Genomic DNA, 22,229 nt, shown 5'->3' with positions numbered 1-22,229 from the left:
TTTAAAGGTAACTAAATAGAGTTATAAACACTGGTAAAGACAAAGTATAACTAAAATACTGAGACTGGTTCAAAAAGCATCACAAATTTAGTGTCTGTATTCTTCAGTTATATATAAGCTATAGTAGTGTTGCCTCTAAAATTCATAGCTATGATTCAGTCTCCATTATTATAAATTATAATGTGTAATTTATACCCCATGTGGAGAAAGTTGACCTTTTGTAAATAGGCCTTGTCCAGTTATAGAAAGCCATTTAAGATCTTTAATTCTTTCTTGAAATAAAAACAATACTTTTTTTTAAAATACCCTGTTTAGCAGAGAGCACTCCCACTGTTTTTCTTTCCATCAAAATGAAGTTCTCACAACTTGAATGTCTCAGATGCCTTTTAATGAGTTTTATTTGCTAATTTGTTCAACAAAGTTCCAGTCATAACTGGATAACTTAGAAATCTTTCAAATAAACACATAATTGATTTTAAATGACCCTATAATATTCCTTTTTTGCTGAGATGCAGGGCCTATTTGACGATTTTTAAGTAAACCAGTGTAGAAATTGGTATATTTCCATACATGAGTATTCTGGAAGTACCTGAATTAGAGGAAAATATGTATAATTAGACCTGGAAATAACCATAGTTCACATCGTATATAGCTCTTTCCTGTCAGCAGCCTGTTATGGTAGGTAGTACAAGTGTTACTTTTATACAAACATGAGGAAGCTGAGGCTAACAGATTTAAGTGAATTTTCCAGTGTCTTGCAATGTCAGAGCTCACACTAAATCTCTTAGTCCATGGTTTATTACAAACATTTTCTTAAAAATTTATACAGTGTAGTTCTCAATTCTTTACTATTTTCCATAAACTAATTGCGAAGTTTCATTTAATGTCTTTATTGGAAATATTTTTGCTATTTTTTAAAAAGAAATATTTGGTTTCTTCTGTTTTATTCCTTCCATGTCCTTTTTAAATAACATTTCAAAAATACTGTCTATAACTGGGGTTTTTGGGGTTTCTTTGAGACTAGATCACCTATCTCACCCAAGCAGGAAGTGCATTGGCCACTCACACCTCCAACGCCGCTATTGATTGACACAGAAGCTTTGACTTTCTTTGTTACTGACGTAGGCCAGATTTCCCCTCCCTTAGCAGTTTGGTGCCCCCACTCCCACTCCTGTGAGGCTCACTGCATTGGATGGCAGACTTAGTAGAGATATCTAATTAGTTTTAGCCCTACTGCATCTCAGAATTCCCAAGCTCAAGTGATTCTCCAGCTTTGTTAACTTCCTGGCAGCAAAGATTACATGAGCCACCTGCAACTCATTTTTTAAACACTTTGTAAAATAGAGTATTTGAATATTTATATTTGACAGGTATAAGCAGTAGTATCCTTAATGCTTGGTTTCTTCTCTAGATATTTCAGAGGTCTTTTTTTCCCCTCTGTTCTCATTCCCCCTCATCACATGCCCAAAAATTAAGGAAGATTTTTCAAATGTAAAGATTTTTGAAGTTTTTTTTCCCCTCAGGTAATTTTATTCAATACAGATGAGAAATATGACAAAAAAATAACAATCACTCACCTATTTCTTCCCTGCTCAGAGGTATCCCTTATAGTTGGGCATATGGGAGAGGGCAGGACGGAAGTAAATGTTTTGAGGGACAAGTAGAGCAACAATTACTTCTGTAATTTCCTACAGGTGTGGGGGAACTGTTGGAGCAATTCTAACATGTCCACTAGAAGTTGTAAAAACAAGGCTACAGTCCTCCTCTGTGACACTTTATATCTCTGAAGTACAGCTGAACACCATGACTGGTGCTAGTGTCAACCGGGTAACTAGAGTTTCTCCTGGACCTCTTCATTGTCTAAAGTAAGTATGGTACTCATGTATTTAACTCAACCCGTCCATAATACTAAGTAGGTCTTGGCATGTTACATATAATTTACCAAATTTGAAACATTTAAAAACTATTCGGTAAGCTTAGAAAAGCTATTCTGTGTATTCAGATTATTTCAGCTGATGGTATTGTAAATTTCTGATTGAATTGTGTAGATAGATTAGGGGAACTGTGATTCTCAAATCCTGTGCATTTGAGTTCTGTTTCTGTACTTAGGCAGAAGAACAAAAATGTATGTTCTCTTTTATATCTCTTCCCAGGAACCTAACAGTGATATTACGTGCATTGGATTAATGAGTTGATTAATGAGATATGTGATGTTTATTTAAGGAATAGTAGTACCAATATAATCTTGCTTTGTTTAATAGTTTAGCTTTTCAAAGGTTATATGTTGTGAACCAGATAATATAACTTGATACCAATTTTTGCATGCAGATAGATGATAGATAATTTCATATCTATAGGTATTTTAGCAATAACAAAATGATTTATTAATCTGAAAATAGTATTCATTGTTTTTGCCTCCTAATAAAATGTGTTTTCTAGTAACAGAAATAAAATTATCCAGTGTTAACCTTTGCAAAAAAAAAAACTTAATAGACAAAAAATAGTAATTTTTTTCATATTTCAGGATAGCTAGAACTTAAAAATGAGTTCGAAATTTTCTTAACATTTTTAGAAGATTCTGAGTTTGTTAGAGAACCAAAAATGCCAAATAGTTGATAATCAACAAAAAATTAATTGCCTTCCTATTACATGTTAGACAATGGAAATACAAAATAAAATATCTCTTTACTCAAAGAACTTTCAACAATCTTTCCTTGTACATTTGAAAAATAGAAAGATCTTTGAAGAATAGCATTTTCAGGGTTGCTTATGTAACCAAATGTTCTCTTTGGCTCAGTTTATCAGACATTTAGGACTATATCTATTTGAACTAAGTTCAATGATGTTTACTTTTTAGTAGCAAAATAAACTCATCTTGTGTTGCTCTTTGCCATGAAAAGATTTCACCTGTTTGTCTTTAACTTTATTAAATTGACTAAATTAAAGGGCTACTATGAGATTTTTTTTCAAACTTAAGAAAGAGAATGTTTTATAGATCATTTGTAATGAATTGGTGTTTGATGCTACTGACTACCTCTCCTTAAAATATATTCCTTCTTTGATGTGTATGACATTTTATTTTCTAAAATTCTTTTTTTATCTGTCATTGTTTCTTCCTTAGCTCTTCCTTACCACCACTGCTTGCCCCACTTTCTTCTTCACTTTCCATTAATTGTAGAAATTCTTCCAGACCCTCAGTTCTTCTGTCCTTATAATTTACTCCCACAGGGAGAGTATGCATTCCAGTGGTTTCAACAAGCAGGTGACTCTTGTTACATCTGATCCTCATCTTGTTGCTTGTTGTTTTCTCCTGCACCAGTATTCCATTCCATTCAAGATCATCTCCTGAGATGTTCTTGGCCTTGATTTGTTCATTCTTCTATCTAATGCTTACATCATCAGCTCTTACTGAAAAGACCCTTTTCTCTTTACCAGTCTGTTAACCTCCAGAAAATCTATTCATTACTTGTTATGTTCATTCCTCTGCTCAGCAGCATGAATTATATTCACATTTTTTTCCATTGCTCTGTAACATTCTTACTCTGTTATGTCTATAATCTTTCTATAAAACTAGATGGAAAATTTCTGAGTGTCAAAGAACCATGTCTTCTGTTTCTTTTGTATCTCTTCCCTTTTCCTAGTAGAATGTGCTGTTCACAATAGATACTTACTACACTAAATATTAATTTATTGATAATAATAGAGTGCAATACTTGGTAACAGATTAGTACACAATTTAGTAACTTAATTGTTTAAATAATTTTGGAATACATTATAATTCTTCTCTAAAGTGATAAATATGCTATGCTAAATCTGACTTTCCCTTTAGTGTTTGATTAAGATGTATCCCTAGCTAAGAAATACAACCCAGTCTAATTGTGGGCAGATTATTGTCAGACTCAGATGTGCACATGAGTTGCCTGTATTATAATTTTGACTCACAGATTAATCATGAAAATCTTTACTAGTATAACTTTGATGTTTTGGGTTTTTTTAAAAAAAAAAATGAATTTCCAATCTTTCTCCTTTTCTTCATCACCAAATTTCCTCTATTATATCTTACTCTACCTCCTTCCAAATAACCATCCCATAAAACAAAATTTTTTTGGTTATCTAGTCTGGAAGTACAGCAGCCTTGTGGGCCCATTTCTGATGCTGAACAGTAAAGAAGTCTTAAACCTGCTGTATTTTCTAAACTGGACCACTTAGCCCCTGCTAATAGTCCTTTGTTCCTGGGACTCATCCCGTTAGTTCCGGACATAAAGTGAAAGCCCTAATGTAGTTCAGAACCCCCAAAAGCTCAGGTGATCCATCAGCCTCAGCTTCCCCCCAACAGTAGAAATTACAGACATATACTACCAGCCACAAATAATATTTTTAAGGGGGAAAAAAAATTTTAAAAATAATTTAATGGAAAAAAATTAGCAAAATTGATTGCTACATCAAAAAAAATTCTGAAAATGTGTGAAAAGTACCACATCCATGGATATCCCACCTCTATAAAGAGGTGGAGTGGGTATGTCTTCTCATCCCTTCTTTAGAGTCATGTTTTTTCTTTGTAATTTTGCAGTATTCACTTTTGATTGTGTTTTGTTGCATTTGTGTTATAGACATTCTTAATACAGTTTTCTTGCCTCTGCTTGCTTCACTTTGAGTCATTTCATACAGATCTTTCCATGACTCTCTGTATTCATCACATTCAGTTATTTCTTAGAGCATAGTACTATTTCATTTCATATTCCACCTTCCCCCAATCAGTGGATATTTACTTTGTTTCCAATTCTTTGATACCACAAAAAGTGCTACTATAAAATTTTGATATATATATGGAGACTTTATCAGTGGCCTCCTTGGTCTTTATGTCTAGTGGTGGAATCTCTGAGTCAAAGTGTATGGACATTTTGGTCAATTTATTTGCATAATTCCAAATTGATTTACAAAATGGTTATCCTGATTCAGAGTTCCACCAGCAATTTACTAATGTGCCTATCTTCCCATAAAGCCCCTTTTAGGAAGGAATATGACACGAATATATTAGTCTTACCATGAGGTAACTTAAGGAAGCCTTCCATAACTTTTTAGATTGTTCTTGGAAAAGAAAAGTTGATGATAAAAAAGAATAGCATCTAATTATAATTTTTATAACAATCTTTACTTGAGAAATCTTTTCTTTTTCTCTTTCAGGATGATCTTGGAAAAAGAGGGTTCTCGTTCTTTGTTCAGAGGATTAGGCCCTAATTTAGTAGGAGTGGCCCCTTCCAGGTAAAAAATAAAAATAGTAAGCAAAAACATTGTTTTTTCACATTTCAAGATAAATGCACTTTAACAACTAAATGGACTTAAAGTACTGTATGGAAATGTTTTTGGGGTCTTTGTTTTATCTGCTTTAAAAGTAAAAAATTTCATTCTGTATTGAGAAGTTTGGGGATAGTGGGATTTTGTGGCCACTTTTATCCCCAAATAATCCACTTGTCATTGTTGATACTGAATAAGAATAATCATTTAAATTAACAATTGAAAGAGCACATAATTTGAGATACAAAATATAAATCCTTGGTATAGGGAATCTGTGTACCAGTGAGGAATGTGTGTAATAGAGAAGTCCTTGACTTTCCACACCACCCAACCTCTTTTATCTCTCTCCCTGTCTTTAGCTATTCTCCCTAGGGAGATAAATCTTACCATCATTAATCCTCCCATACCTGATACCTTGATGTATTTGAGTCTTCCCTACTTCATGTCTTTTGGATTCTGCTTCCCTAGCATCTCTCAAATCCTTCTCTTTTTCAAATTCTACTACCCTAAAGTAGATTCATTGACTCACTCTTGGACTATCGCAGTTGCCTCTTACCATGTTCCTCCTGCTTTCACTTTTCTTCCACTGCTCTAAGCAGTCCTTCAGACTTTCTGCCAGACTACTCTTTCTTCTGAATAGAACTCACAATATCACTATTCTACTCAAAACCTTTCAGTGGTGCCCTCTTTCTCACTAAGTAAAGTTTGATTCTGTAGCCTGATGTTCAAGGCCTTCCAATCACTTACCTTTCCTCTCTGTAATATTATTTCCTCCCTCATAAGCTAAGCTCCAATTAAACTGAATGTCTTTGTCCCCCATTCATACCTGATGAATATCTGCTTCTGTACCTTTGTAATACTATTTCTTCCACTTAATATCTCCCTTGTCACTTTTCTTGTTGTAATCCTACTCATCTAGCAATAGAATATAATGAGTACTTTAGGATTTTAGAGAGGTCACATACAGATCTTTTCAGGTGTCAGACCAGAGTAGTATCATGCATGATTTCATAGGAATGCAAATAATTCAGAAAGTATGAAATAAAACATGCTAATTGCTTTCTGAGTTGAAAAATCTGAATGTTGTAATTCAGATTTTTTAAATTAGTGATTAATGCCATACATCAATATGTGGGAATCAAAAAGGTAAGGGAGACTTATTTTTTTCCTTAAGTAATTTAACTTAAGTCAGTGGTGGTTAGAAATTTTTCTCAGACCCCTGAAAGAAGATACTCACAGAAATGAACATAACAAAATGTATAAGGAAATGCCATAGTTAGATATAAAATCTCTTCAGAGGAGTCTGTTTTAATAAAAGAAAAAGCTTTGTCATTGAATTGAAACACCATGGAACTAGGTTAATGCATAAATTTGAGTTATAGATCTTTGCAAATTTTTTAAACTAATTTGTTTATTTTTAGTTTTCAGCATTCACTTCCACAAAATTTAGAGTTCCAAATTTTCTCCATACCTCTTCCCTCTGGCCATCCCAAGATATTGTTCATCCCAATTACCCCTTTACCCAATCTGCCTTCCCTTCTATCACACCTCTCCTCCCTTCTCTCATCCCCTTCCCCTCTTTTCTTATAGGGCAAGATAGATTTCTATATCCCGTTTCCTGTTTTTATTTCCCAGTTGCATGTAAAACAGTTTTTAACCTTTGTTTTTAAAACTTTGAGTTTCAACTTCTCTCCCTTCCTCCCTTCTCACCCATCCCCACTGAGAAGGCAAGCATTTCAGTATAGGTTATACACGTGTAGTGATGCAAAACACTTCCATAACAGTCATGTTGTGAAAGATTAACTTTATTTCCCTCTATTCTATCCTGCCCTCCATTTATTCTATTCTCTCTTTGGACCCTGTTGCTCTTCAAAAGTGTTTACTTCTAATTACCCCCTCCTCCCATTTGCCCCCTTCCCACCCCTCACTTATTCCCTTCTCTCCTACCTTACTGTAGGGTAAGATAGATTTTCATACCACACTGAGTGTGCATGTTATTCCCTCCTTAAGCCAAATCTGATGAAAGGTTCACTCTTTCCCTCTCACCTCTCTTCTCTTCCCCTCCACTGAAAAAACTTTTTCTTGCCTCTTTTATGTGAGAGATAATTTACCCCATTCTATTTCTCCCTTTCTCCTCCCAATATATTTCTCTCACCCTTTAATTTTATTTTTTATATATCATCCTTTCATATTCAACTCACCCTGTGCTCTCTGTCTCTATGTATATAATCCCTCCAAATACTCTAATACAGAGAAAAGTCTCAAGAGTTAGAAATATCTTTCCATGCAGGAATGTAAACAGTTCAACTTTAGTAAGTCCCTTATGATTTCTCTTTCCTGTTTACCTTTTCATGCTTCTCTTGATTCTTGTGTTTGAAAGTCAGATTTTCTATTGAGCTCTGGTCTTTATATCAAGAATGCTTCAAAGTCCTCTGTTTCATTGAATGACCATTTTCCTCTTAAGTATCATACTCAGTTTTGCGGGGTAGGTGATTCTTGTTTTTAATCCTAGCTCGTTTGACCTCTGTAATAGCATATTCCAAGCCATCCCTCATATCCCTTAATGTAGAAGCTGCTAAGGCAGCTAGGTGGTGCAGTGGATAGAGCACCAGTGCAGGAGTCAGGAGGACCTGAGTTCAAATCTCACCTCAGACACTTGACACTCACTAGCTGTGTGACCTTGGGCAAGTCACTTAACCACAATTGCCTCATCCTGGGTCACCTCCAGTCATCCTGATGAATATCTGGTCACTGGATTCAGATGGTTCTGGAGGAGAATTGAGGCTGGTGACCTGCACAGACCTCTCTCCCTCAAAACAAAGTCAAGTGCAAGTCATGTCATTATTTCTCTGATGGCATAGTCTTCAGCAACGAAGTATGAACACAAACACACACACAGAAGCTGCTAGATCTTGTGTTGTCTTGATCATGTTTCCACAATACTTGAATTATCTCTTTCTCGCTGCTTGCGATATTTTGTCCTTGACCTGGGAGCTCTGGAATTTGGCTACAATATTCCTAGGAGTTTTCCTTTTGGGATCTCTTTCAGGAGGCCATTGGTGGATTCTTTCCATTTCTGTTTTACTCTCTGATTCTCCTTTCCTCTCCTCTCCTTGGGTGTTCCACCCAGGGGAAGGTAACACTTCCATGGCCAAAAGCTGCCTTTTTTCCTTTGGGTTTAGTGGTCATTTTTCTTGCTCAAAGACAAAGCCTTAAACCCATATCACTCTGGAGCTCATAGATTGGACAGTAATCCCCACCCACCTAGCACAGAGTAAATGTAAATGCTAAATAATAACTGTTTCTCTTTTAGCCGGGAACCTTTTGCCCTCCTAGTTTGATTTTTTTTATTATTAAAGGAGCCATCTCTTGAGTAACTACTTACAGAAGCCTGTTCATTGATTGGGTACATCTCACTCAGAGTGAGAATGTGATAAAACCTTAGCCTAAATGACCAGGATCTCACATTGCATCCTGGGCCATTTCCATAGTCCTGCTGAATATTAGGTCACTCCAGATGACTCTGGAGAAGAAAGTGAGGTTAGTGACCTTGCACAGCCCTCCCTCACTCAAATTAAAGTCAACTTTGAATCATGTTATCATCTTGATGTCATGGTCCTCTTCAAAAATGAAGGACAAACACAACAACCTTCTGGTTCTAGAATAACAGGGCAGTTTTTCTTGATAATTTCTTGAAAGATGATGTCTAGGCTCATTTTTGGTCATGGCTTTCAGGTAGTCTATAAATTTTTAAATTGTCTCTCCCGGATCTGTTTTCCAGGTCACTTGTTTTTCCAGTGCAATATTTCACATTGTCTGCTATTTTTTCATTCCTTTGGTTTTGTTTTATAATTTCTTGATTTTTCATAGTCATTAGCTTTCATCTGCTCCTTTCTAATCTTTAAGGAATTATTTTCTTCAGTGATCTTTTGGACTTCTTTTCCATCTGGTCAATTCTGTTTTTTAAGGCATTCTTCTCCTCACTGGCCTTTTGGATCTCTTTTTCATTTGGGTTAGTCTTTTTTAGGGCATTCTTTTCTTTAGCATTTTTGGGGTCCCCTTTAGCAAGCAGTTGACTCATTTTTCATGACTTTCTTGCATCACTGATTTTTCGTCCCAGTTTTTCCTCTACTTCTCTTACTTGATTTTCAGAATTCTTTTTGAGTTCTTCTTCCATGGCCTAAGACCAATCCATATTTTTCTTAGAGGCTTTGGATGGAGGAGCTTTGACTTTGTTGTCCCCTTCTGTTTGCATGCTTTGGTCTTCCTTGTCACCAAAATAAGATTCTATAGTTTGATTCTTTTTCTTGTTTTTGTTCATTTCCACAGCCATTTACTTGATATTTGAGCCCTTTGTCAAGGTAGTTCTCTGCTTCCAGTGGGAGTGGGGAGTGTACTTTCAGCCACTCCATCACCCCATAATCTGTGAGCCTAGAACTTCAGAAATAGCTGTTGATGCTGCCATGGCTGCTGTGGGGCTGGGGCCAGACCACTCTGCTCTCTCACACAGGTCTGACATGTTTTTCCCACTGACCTTCCAATTTGTCCTTGGTGTTTTGGGGTTGTGAAGTCTAGAAACCACCAAAGGTGTCAGAGATTCAGTCGCCCAAGGCCTGCTCAGGTCCCATCTGTGCCAGCATGACCCACACTGCACTGTGCTCTGCTCCTCATGCCTCACTAGACATTTCCCTTAGATCTTCCAGGCTGTCTTGGGCTAGAGATTTGCTTCACTCCATCATTCTGTGGGTTCTGCAGCTCCAGAATGTGTTTAGTCATTTTTTACAAGTATGTGGCTAGACTTGGGGGAAGAGCTCTAGAAGCCCATGCTTCTGTTCCACCATCTTGGCTCTGCCCTGATCTTTGCATTTTTAAAAATCTGAATTTCATTGATAGGACCAAAAGTTCCATCTTTCTTTAAGTTTAAATAATCACAAGCATTTATTATACCCTTACTGTACGCCAGTTATTGTTCAGTCGTTTTCAGTAGCGTCCAACTCTTTGTGAGCTCATTTGATGTTTTCTTGGCAAAGCCATTAGAATGATTTGCTGTTGCCTTCTCTAGCTCATTTTACAGATGAGAAAACTGAGGCAAATAGCGTTAAGTGACTTGCCCAGGGTCACACAGATAGTAAGTGTGTGACACTGGATTTGAACTCAGAACAACTCCAGGCCTGGCACTCTATCCATCGTACCAACCTAGTTGCCCAACTATGTGCCCATGTTAAAGGCACCATGCTAAACGCTAGAGACACAAATGACATGTAGTCTCCCTGCCCACAGAATATTTAAAATGTACATAAATAGGTACATACAGAGCTGATGCAAGATAACCTTAGAAGGGAAGGTACAAACAGTTAAGGGAACTGGGAAAGTCCTCAGGAAGTTGGAATTTGACCTAAATCTTGAAGGAAAGCAAGGGATTCTCAGAGGCAGAAGTGGAGAAGGAGAATATTCCATGCACAGAAGATAGCTGGTATAAAGGCAAGGACATGAGATGGAGGTAAAAAGGACAACAAGCAGATTGGGTATAGCTAGACCATAAAGTGAGGAAGAATGTAGAAGACTGGAAAGCTAACTAAAGGCCAGGTTGTAAGGATATGAAATCCTCCTTCCTCCCTTCCCCTCATAAAAGGGGAATTTGTATATGACTATGGGAAATAGGGAATCACTGGAGTTTGGGGCAGGAGACATGGTCAGGCCTGCACTTTAGGAAAAATCATTTTGTCAGGTGTTTAGAGGATGGGGCAGAGGGCAGGACTTGAAGCAGGGAAGTTGATAATAGTGAAGACAGAAAATGGAAAAGAGTGATGGAAATTAAATAACACGAATTCCACAATCTGAAAGGCACTTTAATGAAGCGTAAGAATAGAAAATAAAAGACTCCCTTCAGGCAAATCATAGTGCAAAGTTTGTATCATTGTATGTTGATTGTAGCTATGCAGTACCGCACAAAACTTTATTAAGGAGTTACTTTAAATTCAGCATTATCTTCTTATTTGGGTTAATACAATCATTATCTGATTGTAATTTTTATGTATTTGTTAAGAATAATATATTCCATTTAAATTTTACTTTATGCTTTTAGACTACAGTAATCTGTCATCTCTAGAAGACTTAACTTTGAAGGAAACAAACAAATGCATTTTACTTAACTGATTTGTGACTAATACATTTATTCTCACGACTGAAATGCATTTAGTAGATTATGAATCTTCATCACTTCCATGAGCATTAGTCACGTTTTCCCCATCTGACTTTAGACTGTAGGATCATGGATCTAGAACTGGACTAGACCACCATATAATTTAACCCCTTCATTTTACAGTTAGGGAAACTGAGGGCCAAAAAAGAAAAATTAATTGTCCAAGTTTACACACACAACAAGAATGAGAAACAGGTCTTAGAACAAAATTCCTGTGACTTCCGAGTCAGTGTTCTTTCTGGTATATCATGCTGTAAAGGGAGAGCTCAGAACAAAATGTGTGCATTAGGTCAGTATACATACACTACATGTATACATACAATTGTACTTCAAACTTTTCAGTTAAACAAAAAGTATTTGGCAGTTTTGTTTTGTTTTTTTATAAAGACTTCAGTAGTATGATGCCCATTGTGAAATTCAGTGCAATCTGTTATTTATATCTGTGGGATATATGTGTGTATATACGTATGCATATACTTGTATATTTGTAAGTATAAAGCTCAGGGTAACATAGCAAAAGAACAAGGATTGGAGGGATACCCAATTCAAAAGGGTCAGAGAGTTCAAGGGCAAAGAATTAAAGGAAACTATCAGTAGGGAGGATAAAAATACCATCGCATAGGGGTTACCAAACTTTTTGATCTCAGGACCCCTTTATATTCTTAAAAATTATTGGACTCCAAAGAACTTTCAGTCATATGGATTACAGTGCCTGCCACATAGTTAAACCTTGTAAAAATGTTAGATATTATCAGCATGATGATGATGTCTGTTGATGTTTACTATATTAAAAACTAAAATGACAACTTAAAAATATTAACAGTAAACTCACTGGCTTGAGATAACATTTTTATAAAAACTACGTTTTCTGTAACAATTCATGAGAAGAATGGTATTTTGCATATTTTGTCAAATCTCTTTAATGTTTTGCTTAATAGAATATAGCTGAGGTCTTCTATCTGCTTCTACATTCAGTCTGTTGCCATATGTTGTTTTGGTTGAACACATGAAGTCTAGCCTCAAATATATAATTGGAAAAGAGAAGACCATTTAATAGCCACATTACATCTTAGTATTATTGTAAAAATAGTTTTGACATTGCAGACTCCCTGAAAAGATATCAGGACCCACACATGCCCTTGGACCATGTCTTGAGAACTACCACCATAACATATAGTTTGGGAAGGGATTGCAAATATAAATTGGTTTCCTCAAAAAGGAAAGAAGGAAATGAGCATTTATTAAGTGCTTATTAAGTGTCAAGCAGCTAGGTGGCACACAATGGTTAAGGTACTTGGCCTGGAGTTAGAAGACCTGAAATTGTATCAGGCCTCAGACCATCACTAGTTATGTTACCTGTGACTTAACCTCCATCTCTCTCCCTTTCCTCAACCCTGAAATGGAGGTAATAGTACCTATGTTCCAGGGTTGTTTGAGAAGCAAATGAGGTCACGATTGTAAAGTGTTTAGCACATAGTGGGTTCTGTTAATAAATGCTTGTTCTCTTCCCCTTCTTCCCCTATGCTAACTACTAAAGATACAAATATCAGCAATCCTTTCCTCTCTAGGCTACACTCATGATTTTCTGAATTTTACTGTGCTATAAAAACCTCTTCACTGTAGAAGTTCCATACACCCCTGGACTTCTCACTTCCAACATGACCTTTCTCTGACTGGCTGGTTCCTCTTAGAACCTCCGTTCAAAGGAGGACACCAAGACAGCCATGTCTATCTGCATTTCTCTCCATCCTTCACTAGTGACTCTGGACTTTGTCTGCTAGGCCCCAAAAACCTCTTCACCCTGCGCTGCTCACACCTGACAGCATATGTTCTGTGCTGTATGCCTCGACCTTTGATGTAGTCTCCTCCCACATTAGAATGTAAGCTTGAAGACAGATACTGTCTTTCTGCTTCTGTTTGCGTTTCCAGCACCTAATATAGTGTCTTAAACGTAGTTAGCTCTTAATAAGTGTTTATTGATTTGACCTCAAAAAGAAGCAGAGACAAGGTATAATGGAACTGGCTTTGGAATGAGTCAGAAGACCTGCATTCAAAGCACAGCCCTACCATTTACAATCCAGATGACTTTAGAGGAGCCACTTTACCTTTGATATGTGAAAGTTAACTAAATCTATGATGTAAAATCCTATTAATCCGTTCATCTATTTGATACTTTTTAGTTAATTTGGATTACTCTGACTTTTTTTTTTTAATGGAGCCAAAATTTCCATTTAGCATGAAGATATACTTGGCTTACTGTAGCCAGAAGAGCTGTACAATCCACTATATTCTTGTGTGATCTAGGAAAAATTACTTTGTTTTCCTGAGCCTTAGTTTCCTTATCTGTAAAAGGTATTTTCTTTATAATAATTTAGTCAACTGTAGAGTGTTGGATATTAGTCTCCCCATTTTGCAGATAAGAAAAATGAGTCTTGGGTCAAATGACTTTCCCAGTGTCAGATAGCCCATGACAAAGCAAGACTTGAGACCAAAATTTTGTTGTGTTGAGTCCATTGCTCTTTAAATTGCCCCATGGAAAACAGTACTTCTGAAGTCAATTAGATGTTCTACAAATTGTTCAGTTTGCCACATTTTATTGCCCAATCTTTGGTTATATATAGCCAGTACGTATGTATTTTTGTCTGTCTTCTACCTTGGTAAATATGTTATATCATCATTTAATAATTATTTTGCCTGTTAAATTATTTCATTACTTAGGTCTCATTACCTTGTGTATTCCCTTAAGGATTATAAGATTTTAAAATTAAGAATTAAAAATTAAGGTATTAAAATTATGGAATTTAAAATTTATTCATCACATATTTTCTTTTTCTCCTTATAGCTTTCGACATACTTAACATTATTATTCTGTGAATCATTTCACTACCATATCACCAAAATTATCTCTATTTTTAAGAAACTGCATCCTGAATCGAAGAATATTTAGCAGTTATGGCTGGGCTATGTCAGTATTTTTTAAACAACAGTACTAAAGTTAATTTAAACTTTTAATAATATACCAATCAAATTACTAAGGGAATACTTTATAAAACTTGACAAAATGATAAGAGAATTCATTTGGAAAAACAAAAGATTTGATATATCAATGGAAATGATGAAAAGAAGGAAGAATGAAGGGGAAAATAGCACTTGCAGGCCTCAAACTATAAAGCAGTAATCATCAGAATCATCTGGTGTTGGTTAAAAAAATACAAAGACAGATCAATGAAACAGACTAGACAAGAGAGAATCAGAATAATCAAACTCAAAGCCCCAGTGTTCAATTTTGTGATAACAGAGAATTAGGAACAAAGCCTATGCCAGTCAATTGGGGAATGGCTAAATAAATTGTGGTGCATGAATTTAATGCGAGATTACTGGGCAGTATAAGAAATGATGAATACCAAGATTTCTATGAACCAGTTGCAGAGTGAAGTATAAGCAGAGCCAAGAAAACAGTAACAACAATGTAAATGTTCAATTTACAAAAATGCAATGGAAGGAGCAACCACATAGGCTGAAATCAAAAGTGAATGTGGCAAAATTATTAAAAGAATAAGCATGGCTCAGAAGGAGGGATTTAAGAAGACATCCCCAGCCCATCCCTTTGAAGAAGTAGGAGGTCCACAAATGCACATATTTTCAAGATTTTTGTTGATCTTTTAATCATTTGTGCTTTTTTTTCTTTAAAAAAATATTACTTATTATATGAGATAACTCTCCAGGAGGGAGAGAGGGTTACTGAGGGAAAGGATATTGAGGGTGAACTATGGTAATGTGAAAAACAAACAACATCAATGCAGATTTATTAAAAATGAAAACTAAACCCAAAAAAGAATGTAAGGACTTACATTAATTTCTAAGGTGGTTTTCATTGCTAAAAGAACTTATCTGTTGGTTTAAAATGTTGCCTGTCCTCAAAGTAACAATATTGTTATTCATATCTGAATTCTTATTTTTAAATATGCAGAGAACGTGGTTCCTAAATCAGGATTTCTTGTGGTTCTTGTTTCATTAGTTTATACAGTTAAGTAAGTTTACTCAGCAATCAAAAAAAAAATCAGTTTGCTTGTTTTCCAGTGTCTATACCACATTTGTACACTTCAGTAAATTTATTTAACCTTAAAATTAGCCCATTCCTTGTTTTTCCAATCATCAGAACCTTGTTCAAACACTTTGTTTCAGTTGGGCAATTTGTAAATAGCCTTAACAGCACTTTTTTGTTTGACCAAGTTGAAAAGATGCTAGCAATACAACATCTATCATGTACTAAATAAACAGTATTCAGAATCCTTTTTTTTTTTTGAGCTAGAGTACAGAAAGTACCTTGTCATTTTTCTAGGAAAGAAAACATGTTTGCAGAGCTAACAGTAGTAACCTAATGTTATATGAGGTCATGGATATGCTTATTTTGCATATTTTGTTGGTACTTAAAATTATATATTTATCATTTGAAGTCATAAAGGAAACAACAGTTATATAATATATAATTCAAATTTTATTTTAATTTTAGAGCAATATACTTTGCAGCTTATTCCAATTGCAAAGAAAAAATGAACAATGTACTTGATCCTGATTCTACCCAGGTTCACATGATCTCAGCTGCAATGGCAGGTAAGGTTCTGTAACTTTGTTTTTTTAACTTAACTCTAGAGCCCTGGTATTAAACGAATTATAATGAATATAAACTGGGAAAGTTAAGATAAGCTATCTATTTTGAGTTATTTAATGCATAATGCAGATAGTTATAGATTTTTGCATTAACCAGTATCTGATAAAAAATATTTGGTGGCATATCAGTGTACATTTTTTTGAATAGGAGAGTTGGAGAAATTTGGGGTTAGGCTAATGATAAATATTTGTATTGTCTTAAATATCCTATTGAACACTTAAAATTCAATTTTACATCTGTTTTTAAACCCAAGTATCACTTGCATTATGAAAGTGTGTAGCTGTAATTCATTTTTCTCTCCTCCTTGATTTTTATTTGTTAGTGCATTTTTCCCTGTGCTGCATGTTTTGGCTTCTGCCTGAAATGTGCCGGCAGTTCTTGGTAAAGTATTAATTTGTCCTGTGCTTAAATGCTGCAGGGTTTTGTTTGTTTGTTTGTTATATTTCCTAGTAGCTGAGATTGAATAACAAAAATGGTCTGCAAATGTCTTTATAGGATGAATGGTGGTAATATATTTTAAACATTTGGTTTAAACCTGGGTAGCATTTTTTTTAAAATAAGGCATAGATTTTTTTGTATGTGCTTTGCACAAAAATGTTTCCAGGAATTTCCCCAACCATAACTGCTTAGTTAAACTGTTCAGTATGATAGTTTTTACTATTAGAGTAACTAACGTTTCAGAGTCTCTGCAATGATTAGTTTGAAATCAGCCATGGTTCTGAAGTGACTTGTCACTGTGCGTGGTAAACAAGCCAATATCTCTCATCAGCCCATTGGATGAGATTTGATACATGAATACTTTACCCCAGATAAAACGATGTGGGGATGCTTCCAGGAAACTGAAGTAAATTTCTACAGAAATTTACTTTTGTTAACTATGATCTTTTCTTATCTATCAGTCAACCAAGTATTGCTGAGTGCCTACTGTGTGCTGCTTTATCTATTAGCTACCACTCACTTGCAGTTTTTTGTTGGTTTAATTTAATTTAATTTAATGAACTAAAGATAGTTCAGTTTGTTTATTTGGGGCCATAATGCTAAGTATAGGATAAGCATTAGGTCATTTTACTAAGCAATTTAAGTTGAAATATCCACTTCACTAAGTTTTTGAATGATAGTCATTGATTGTCACACAGTAAGTCTAGCATATATCTTATGGAATTTTTAATAATCATTGAATAATAGAAGTTTAGAGCTAGAAATCTTAAAAGATTATCTTATCCAATCCTCTCATTTTGCAGAATAAGAAACCTTGGACTATACTTCCCAAAACAAATTTCTTCTTAGAACTTTGGAGCTAGCAAGGATTTTAGAAATCATTTAAATCCATCACTGAAAGATTTTAAAATGTATAAGATTTACAAATATATAAGTTTTACATATCAAATTACTTGCCTTGTCAATGAGGAGAGGGGAGGGAGAAAATTTGGAACTGAAAATTTTTTAAAGCTAATGTTAAAATGTGTTTTTACATGTAACTGGGGGAATAGTAAAATATTAAATAAATTTTTAAAGATTTGATGCAGCTGTAGAAGGGTTATTTGCCCAAGTCATTTAGCTAGTTAGTGATAGCCTGGATTTCTCAGACACCCAGGGGACTGCCGAATCCCACTGCTGCTTCCAGTGAGGAACAACCCTCTGGCCTGGGCCGCCTATGTGCAGGATTGTGACTACGGCTCCCAGTGTATCCACACCTGCTGCTTTGTCACTTGCCTGTCGCCACAGGACATTGAGATAGGTATAATGGATTAGAACCTAGGTCTTCATGCAGGGCTCTTAACAAAGAAAAGACTAAATTTTTAGCAAAAGAATCATAAAATCTAACAGTGATGGAAAATAAACTGTTAGTATTCTCTAGAACACTTTAGCTCTTATGCACTCAAAAGCTATGTCTGGAAAAAATCACTTCATATTTTCTACTTGACAATTTTGCTGGTATTTAACCAGCTGAAGACTTTTCTGGTTTATGAAAAAATATACAACAGGAAAAGAAAAGAAATCAAATACGATTGTTGATCTTTAAGGCCTTTTCCAGCTCTGAATATATGTCAATGATTATTAAAAATAAAAGGCCATGAAAACATTATAAGATATAAATGATATGGGTAATTATGTATGTAAAAGATCATTTATGATATACTCAACCCAAATAATTATGCAAAGATTATAGATTGTAGACATTGTTTTATTCAATTAAAGTACTTAAAAATAGTGGAGTAATTTTTTAATTAATTGAGGTACTAGGTAAAATTTACAAAAAAAAATATATTGTTAACATATTTAGTTTCCTTTCTCTTTCTTCCCCTCTTGCCTCCACTCTAAACAAATTTGAGAGAGGTTCAGAAATGTGGGGAGAGCTATTAACTTATATTGAGTTAGACCGTTTATAACAAAGTTTTTCCCTTGATTACCTGTGTTCTTTTTATTCAGAGAATTTTAAAGAAATTTCTGAGTATTTGCTGTTGACGGCATTTGAAGTCATGAAAATGAATCAGCTCTCACTTTAAAATTATAAGGACAGATATTGTAATATAATATATTCATACCACAGATGTAGGTTCAAAATAACCTCTCATTGTAATGGCTTAGTACATTTGTTTCACATTACCAAAAAAAGTACAGTGGTTACTTGGTCCTTTTTCCTGGGCACGAACAGATGTTGATTCACTAACTGTCAGTGTTCTTTATGATGCACTGCAATTGTTCCCAGTGTTAATTCCTTGATCTTTTTAATGCATTGATTAAGATGTTTATACCTGTTGTTGGAGATCATTTCATTGTGCACTCATTGTATTCTGAGACTACTACTATTTGTTTGCAGTTATGTTTTTCTGAGAATTGTGATTCTAGGGCTTCTTTACAGTATTCATGAGCGTTAACATTGAGCTTTGCAGTTATATACTTAACCACATGATTGGTGAAACTGAATGGCCCCATGCAGATTCATTAAGGTAGCTTTTTTTTTTCCATTCTTGAAATGACCTAGTTCAGTATGCTCTAGATATTCTCCAAAAGCATTTAAAGTTCTATAAATATGAATGATTTTGTGGCTCAAAGTGCTGGAAGTAGATTGCTGTGAGAGGCATTAAACAAATTAATGTAGCTACTCAAAAAATGCTAACCTTGTCACTGTAGCAATAGAAAATCCATTAAAAGCAACAGTTGGTGCTATTGCCTGCAAGATTTTATTTAACAACACTGTATTTAAAGCAGTCTGTATTATATACGGGAATGCAAAGATGAAAGAAGATAGTCTCCTTGTCTTGAAGTTAATAATCTAATGTTTATACACATAAGAAGTAACTATCTAGTGCCAAAGGTAAATTCTTACCTTTTTAAGGTAAGAATTTAGCAAAACACTGTAAATACCTTTATTAATCTAGATAGCCTCTGAAATCAAAGTTCATTTTGTATTTTAATTCCTTTCATGAGATTTCGTATAAGTATAATCTTCTTGCATTTCATTGGCTTTATTTTTAATTGTTTTAACCAAACCACTTGTATAAAATATACCTGGCTCCTCATTTTTCCTCAGTTTTTAAGTATGTTATAATACTATGTAGAAAATTTCCAACAATCTGAAATTGAGACCTAAAGGTTTGATGCTATTTTTCTTAATGTCTTAAATATTTACATATATTTCAAAAAGAATAGTTAAAATAAAAATTATTTAAGGAACTTCATTTATAGAAAAACTATTCTTGTCTTAATTCTAAATTTAACAGACATTAAACACCTTCTGAGAGACAGCATAGAACAGTAGATTGATGCTAAACTTGATATCAAGAAGACTTGGGTTCAAGTTCTCCATCTGACACATGTTCATTGTGTGATCATGGACAAGTCACTTAACCTCTCATTGCCCCCAGGTAACTCTCTTAAGACTATAAGGTGCCTATCCACATTGGTACAGGAAAAGTCCTTACACTGATGAAATCACAGGTTCATACTCCTTCTGGCCTCCAAAAAAAGCACCTTCAGTCTGTCGTGTGTTCTCCTAGATGCTGGGGAGACAACCAAGACAGTCCCTGTCTTCAAGAAGCCTATAATCTAATAGTCATTCAGATTAAAATATAAGAAGGAAAGGAAGGTGTCAAACTATTCCAAGATCAGAGGAACTTAATGAAAATACTACATAAAACAGCTGTTGGAGGTATGGTGTGGGTGTGTTTGTATATTTCAATGTGTATACATACACATTGAGAGCGCATGTATAGTAGAGAAGCTTTTGATTTTTGACAACTTTAGAACATTTTAAAAATCATTTCACTTTTTATATTCATGGTTCAAGAAAATCAAAGGTAACTTGTCTTCTGCAGTGCCTTTTTGGTAGATAATAAATTCAAATAGAGGTTCATATTCAGTGCATAATCAATATGTAACCATTTGAAGCTTCTTGTACGTAATACATAATAAATATATGGAGACAGCCTTCTGCACAAAAGTCACATAGTTTTCAGAGTATATTATTTCTGCTTAATTTAATCAATGATGAGTGATATACTTAATTTTTTTATTAAAATAAGCTATTTCATCCAAAAACTTCAATGAATTTATACGCAAGTGTTCTTGATTGTTGATCATTCATTTGGCTGGATATATTTCTTATGTGTGGATATATATTGTCTTCCTTTTACTTGTATTTATAGTCTCTTAAAACAAAATAATAAAAAATAAGGGGTTCTGGTTTGGACTAGTGATTTCATCGATATAGGGAACTCTCAAATGAGAGAACTCATTCTACTCATGCAGGTTGACACCTTCTTTGTAACTTAAGAGTCTTAGAGGGTTGCCGAGAGCACTGAGAAGTTAAGTGACTTGTCCTGGGTCTTACAGCCAGTTTATAGCAGAGGAGAAACTTGAACACTAGGTTCTCTTGGGTATGAGGCCAGCTCTACAGCTACTTCTCTAGAGAAGTAAAAATATAACACTAACACTTTCTTAAAGCATATATTTTCTTTTAATGAAGACTATTCAGGATGCAGATGCTCAAAGATATTTGCAGTTACTTTTATACGACCATTCATATCACATAGACTACTTTAAAGAATTTTTATTAAAATTAGTTATAGAGTATTTTTTTTTTTTTTGAGATTTTGTATTGATTCACTAAGCAGGCAGATTTCTAAAAGTGGTTCACCAAATCCACTAACAATGGATAGTCTTGGTAATAGAATCTTAATTACCCCTACAGAAAGCATGTTTTTTTTCTTATTCTCCCTTGACAAGGTTAACATTTTTTTAATAAATTGCAGGTTCCTTTTTCTTTTAGGTAAGTATTTAACATCTCTTAAATGAACTGCTGCAGATGGCAGAAATTTCAGTACTCAGTGCATTTTTTAAAAATCTGTGGCCTGTTCTGATATTTTTTCTTTTCTTTTTTTTAAACTTTAAAAAAGTTAGATCTCACAGTAAATAATTCTCAAATCCTTTCCAATGGGATTCAATTTGTACACATGTATCTGATGGAGGTCACTGCTTGTTGTTATGATACAGAAAAGCCTGTGTCTATTTTAGGCATTTACTGTACATTTCTCCCGTGAAAAGAGTGAGATCCTGTCATCTCATGCTCCCCATCCGCAGGTCACTTCCTGTAGAAATATGGACTAACTTAAACCTCGTGAGTACTGAACTGAGCGTCTCTTGCAGCCTCTAGTATAAGAAACACACATTTGGTTTTTTAATAGTTATAGAATAAGTAGAATGAAGGCACACATTTTTGTGTACTAGATTTGTATGTGCGTTATCTGAGAATGTATAAGATCAGTCTTAATCATTTTGCAGTAGCTTTTCATTTCAAAGAAGTGTGGAATGGAAGGATCCAGGTACCTTTCATTAGTTAGACAGTATATATATAGAGAAAGACAATTTTCAGTACCTAACTTGACCATTGCAATTTTGATAGCAAAGCAAATATAGAATACCATACATATCAATATCAGTACTTGCAAAAATTTAGTACACCATAGTAATATTTAATTATTCAAGAGGAAGGTCAGTGTTCTGATATCATACGTGACATTTGACTAACAGGCTATTCTTCTGGATATTTTTTATCTT

The 22,229-nt window shown here is 34.7% G+C and overlaps 1 protein-coding gene across 4 annotated transcripts in view; it reads left to right on the top strand.

Annotated features, from left to right (window-relative positions):
• SLC25A36 (solute carrier family 25 member 36) overlaps positions 1 to 22,229 on the top strand; it is a 50,678-nt gene that overhangs the window by 8,482 nt on the left and 19,967 nt on the right. For all 4 annotated transcript variants that reach the window (XM_072613499.1, XM_072613502.1, XM_072613501.1 and 1 more), the window contains 3 exons: positions 1,695 to 1,865; positions 5,185 to 5,262; positions 16,011 to 16,111. In XM_072613499.1, coding sequence (XP_072469600.1) covers positions 1,695 to 1,865; positions 5,185 to 5,262; positions 16,011 to 16,111 — 350 coding nt within the window. The remainder of the gene's footprint in view (positions 1 to 1,694; positions 1,866 to 5,184; positions 5,263 to 16,010; positions 16,112 to 22,229) is intronic.

This window comes from Notamacropus eugenii, chromosome 5 (assembly GCF_028372415.1).
Source record: "Notamacropus eugenii isolate mMacEug1 chromosome 5, mMacEug1.pri_v2, whole genome shotgun sequence".
Lineage (NCBI taxonomy): Eukaryota > Metazoa > Chordata > Mammalia > Diprotodontia > Macropodidae > Notamacropus > Notamacropus eugenii.
Note: the sequence above shows the minus strand (reverse complement) of the source record. Positions and strands in the feature narration are given on the sequence as shown.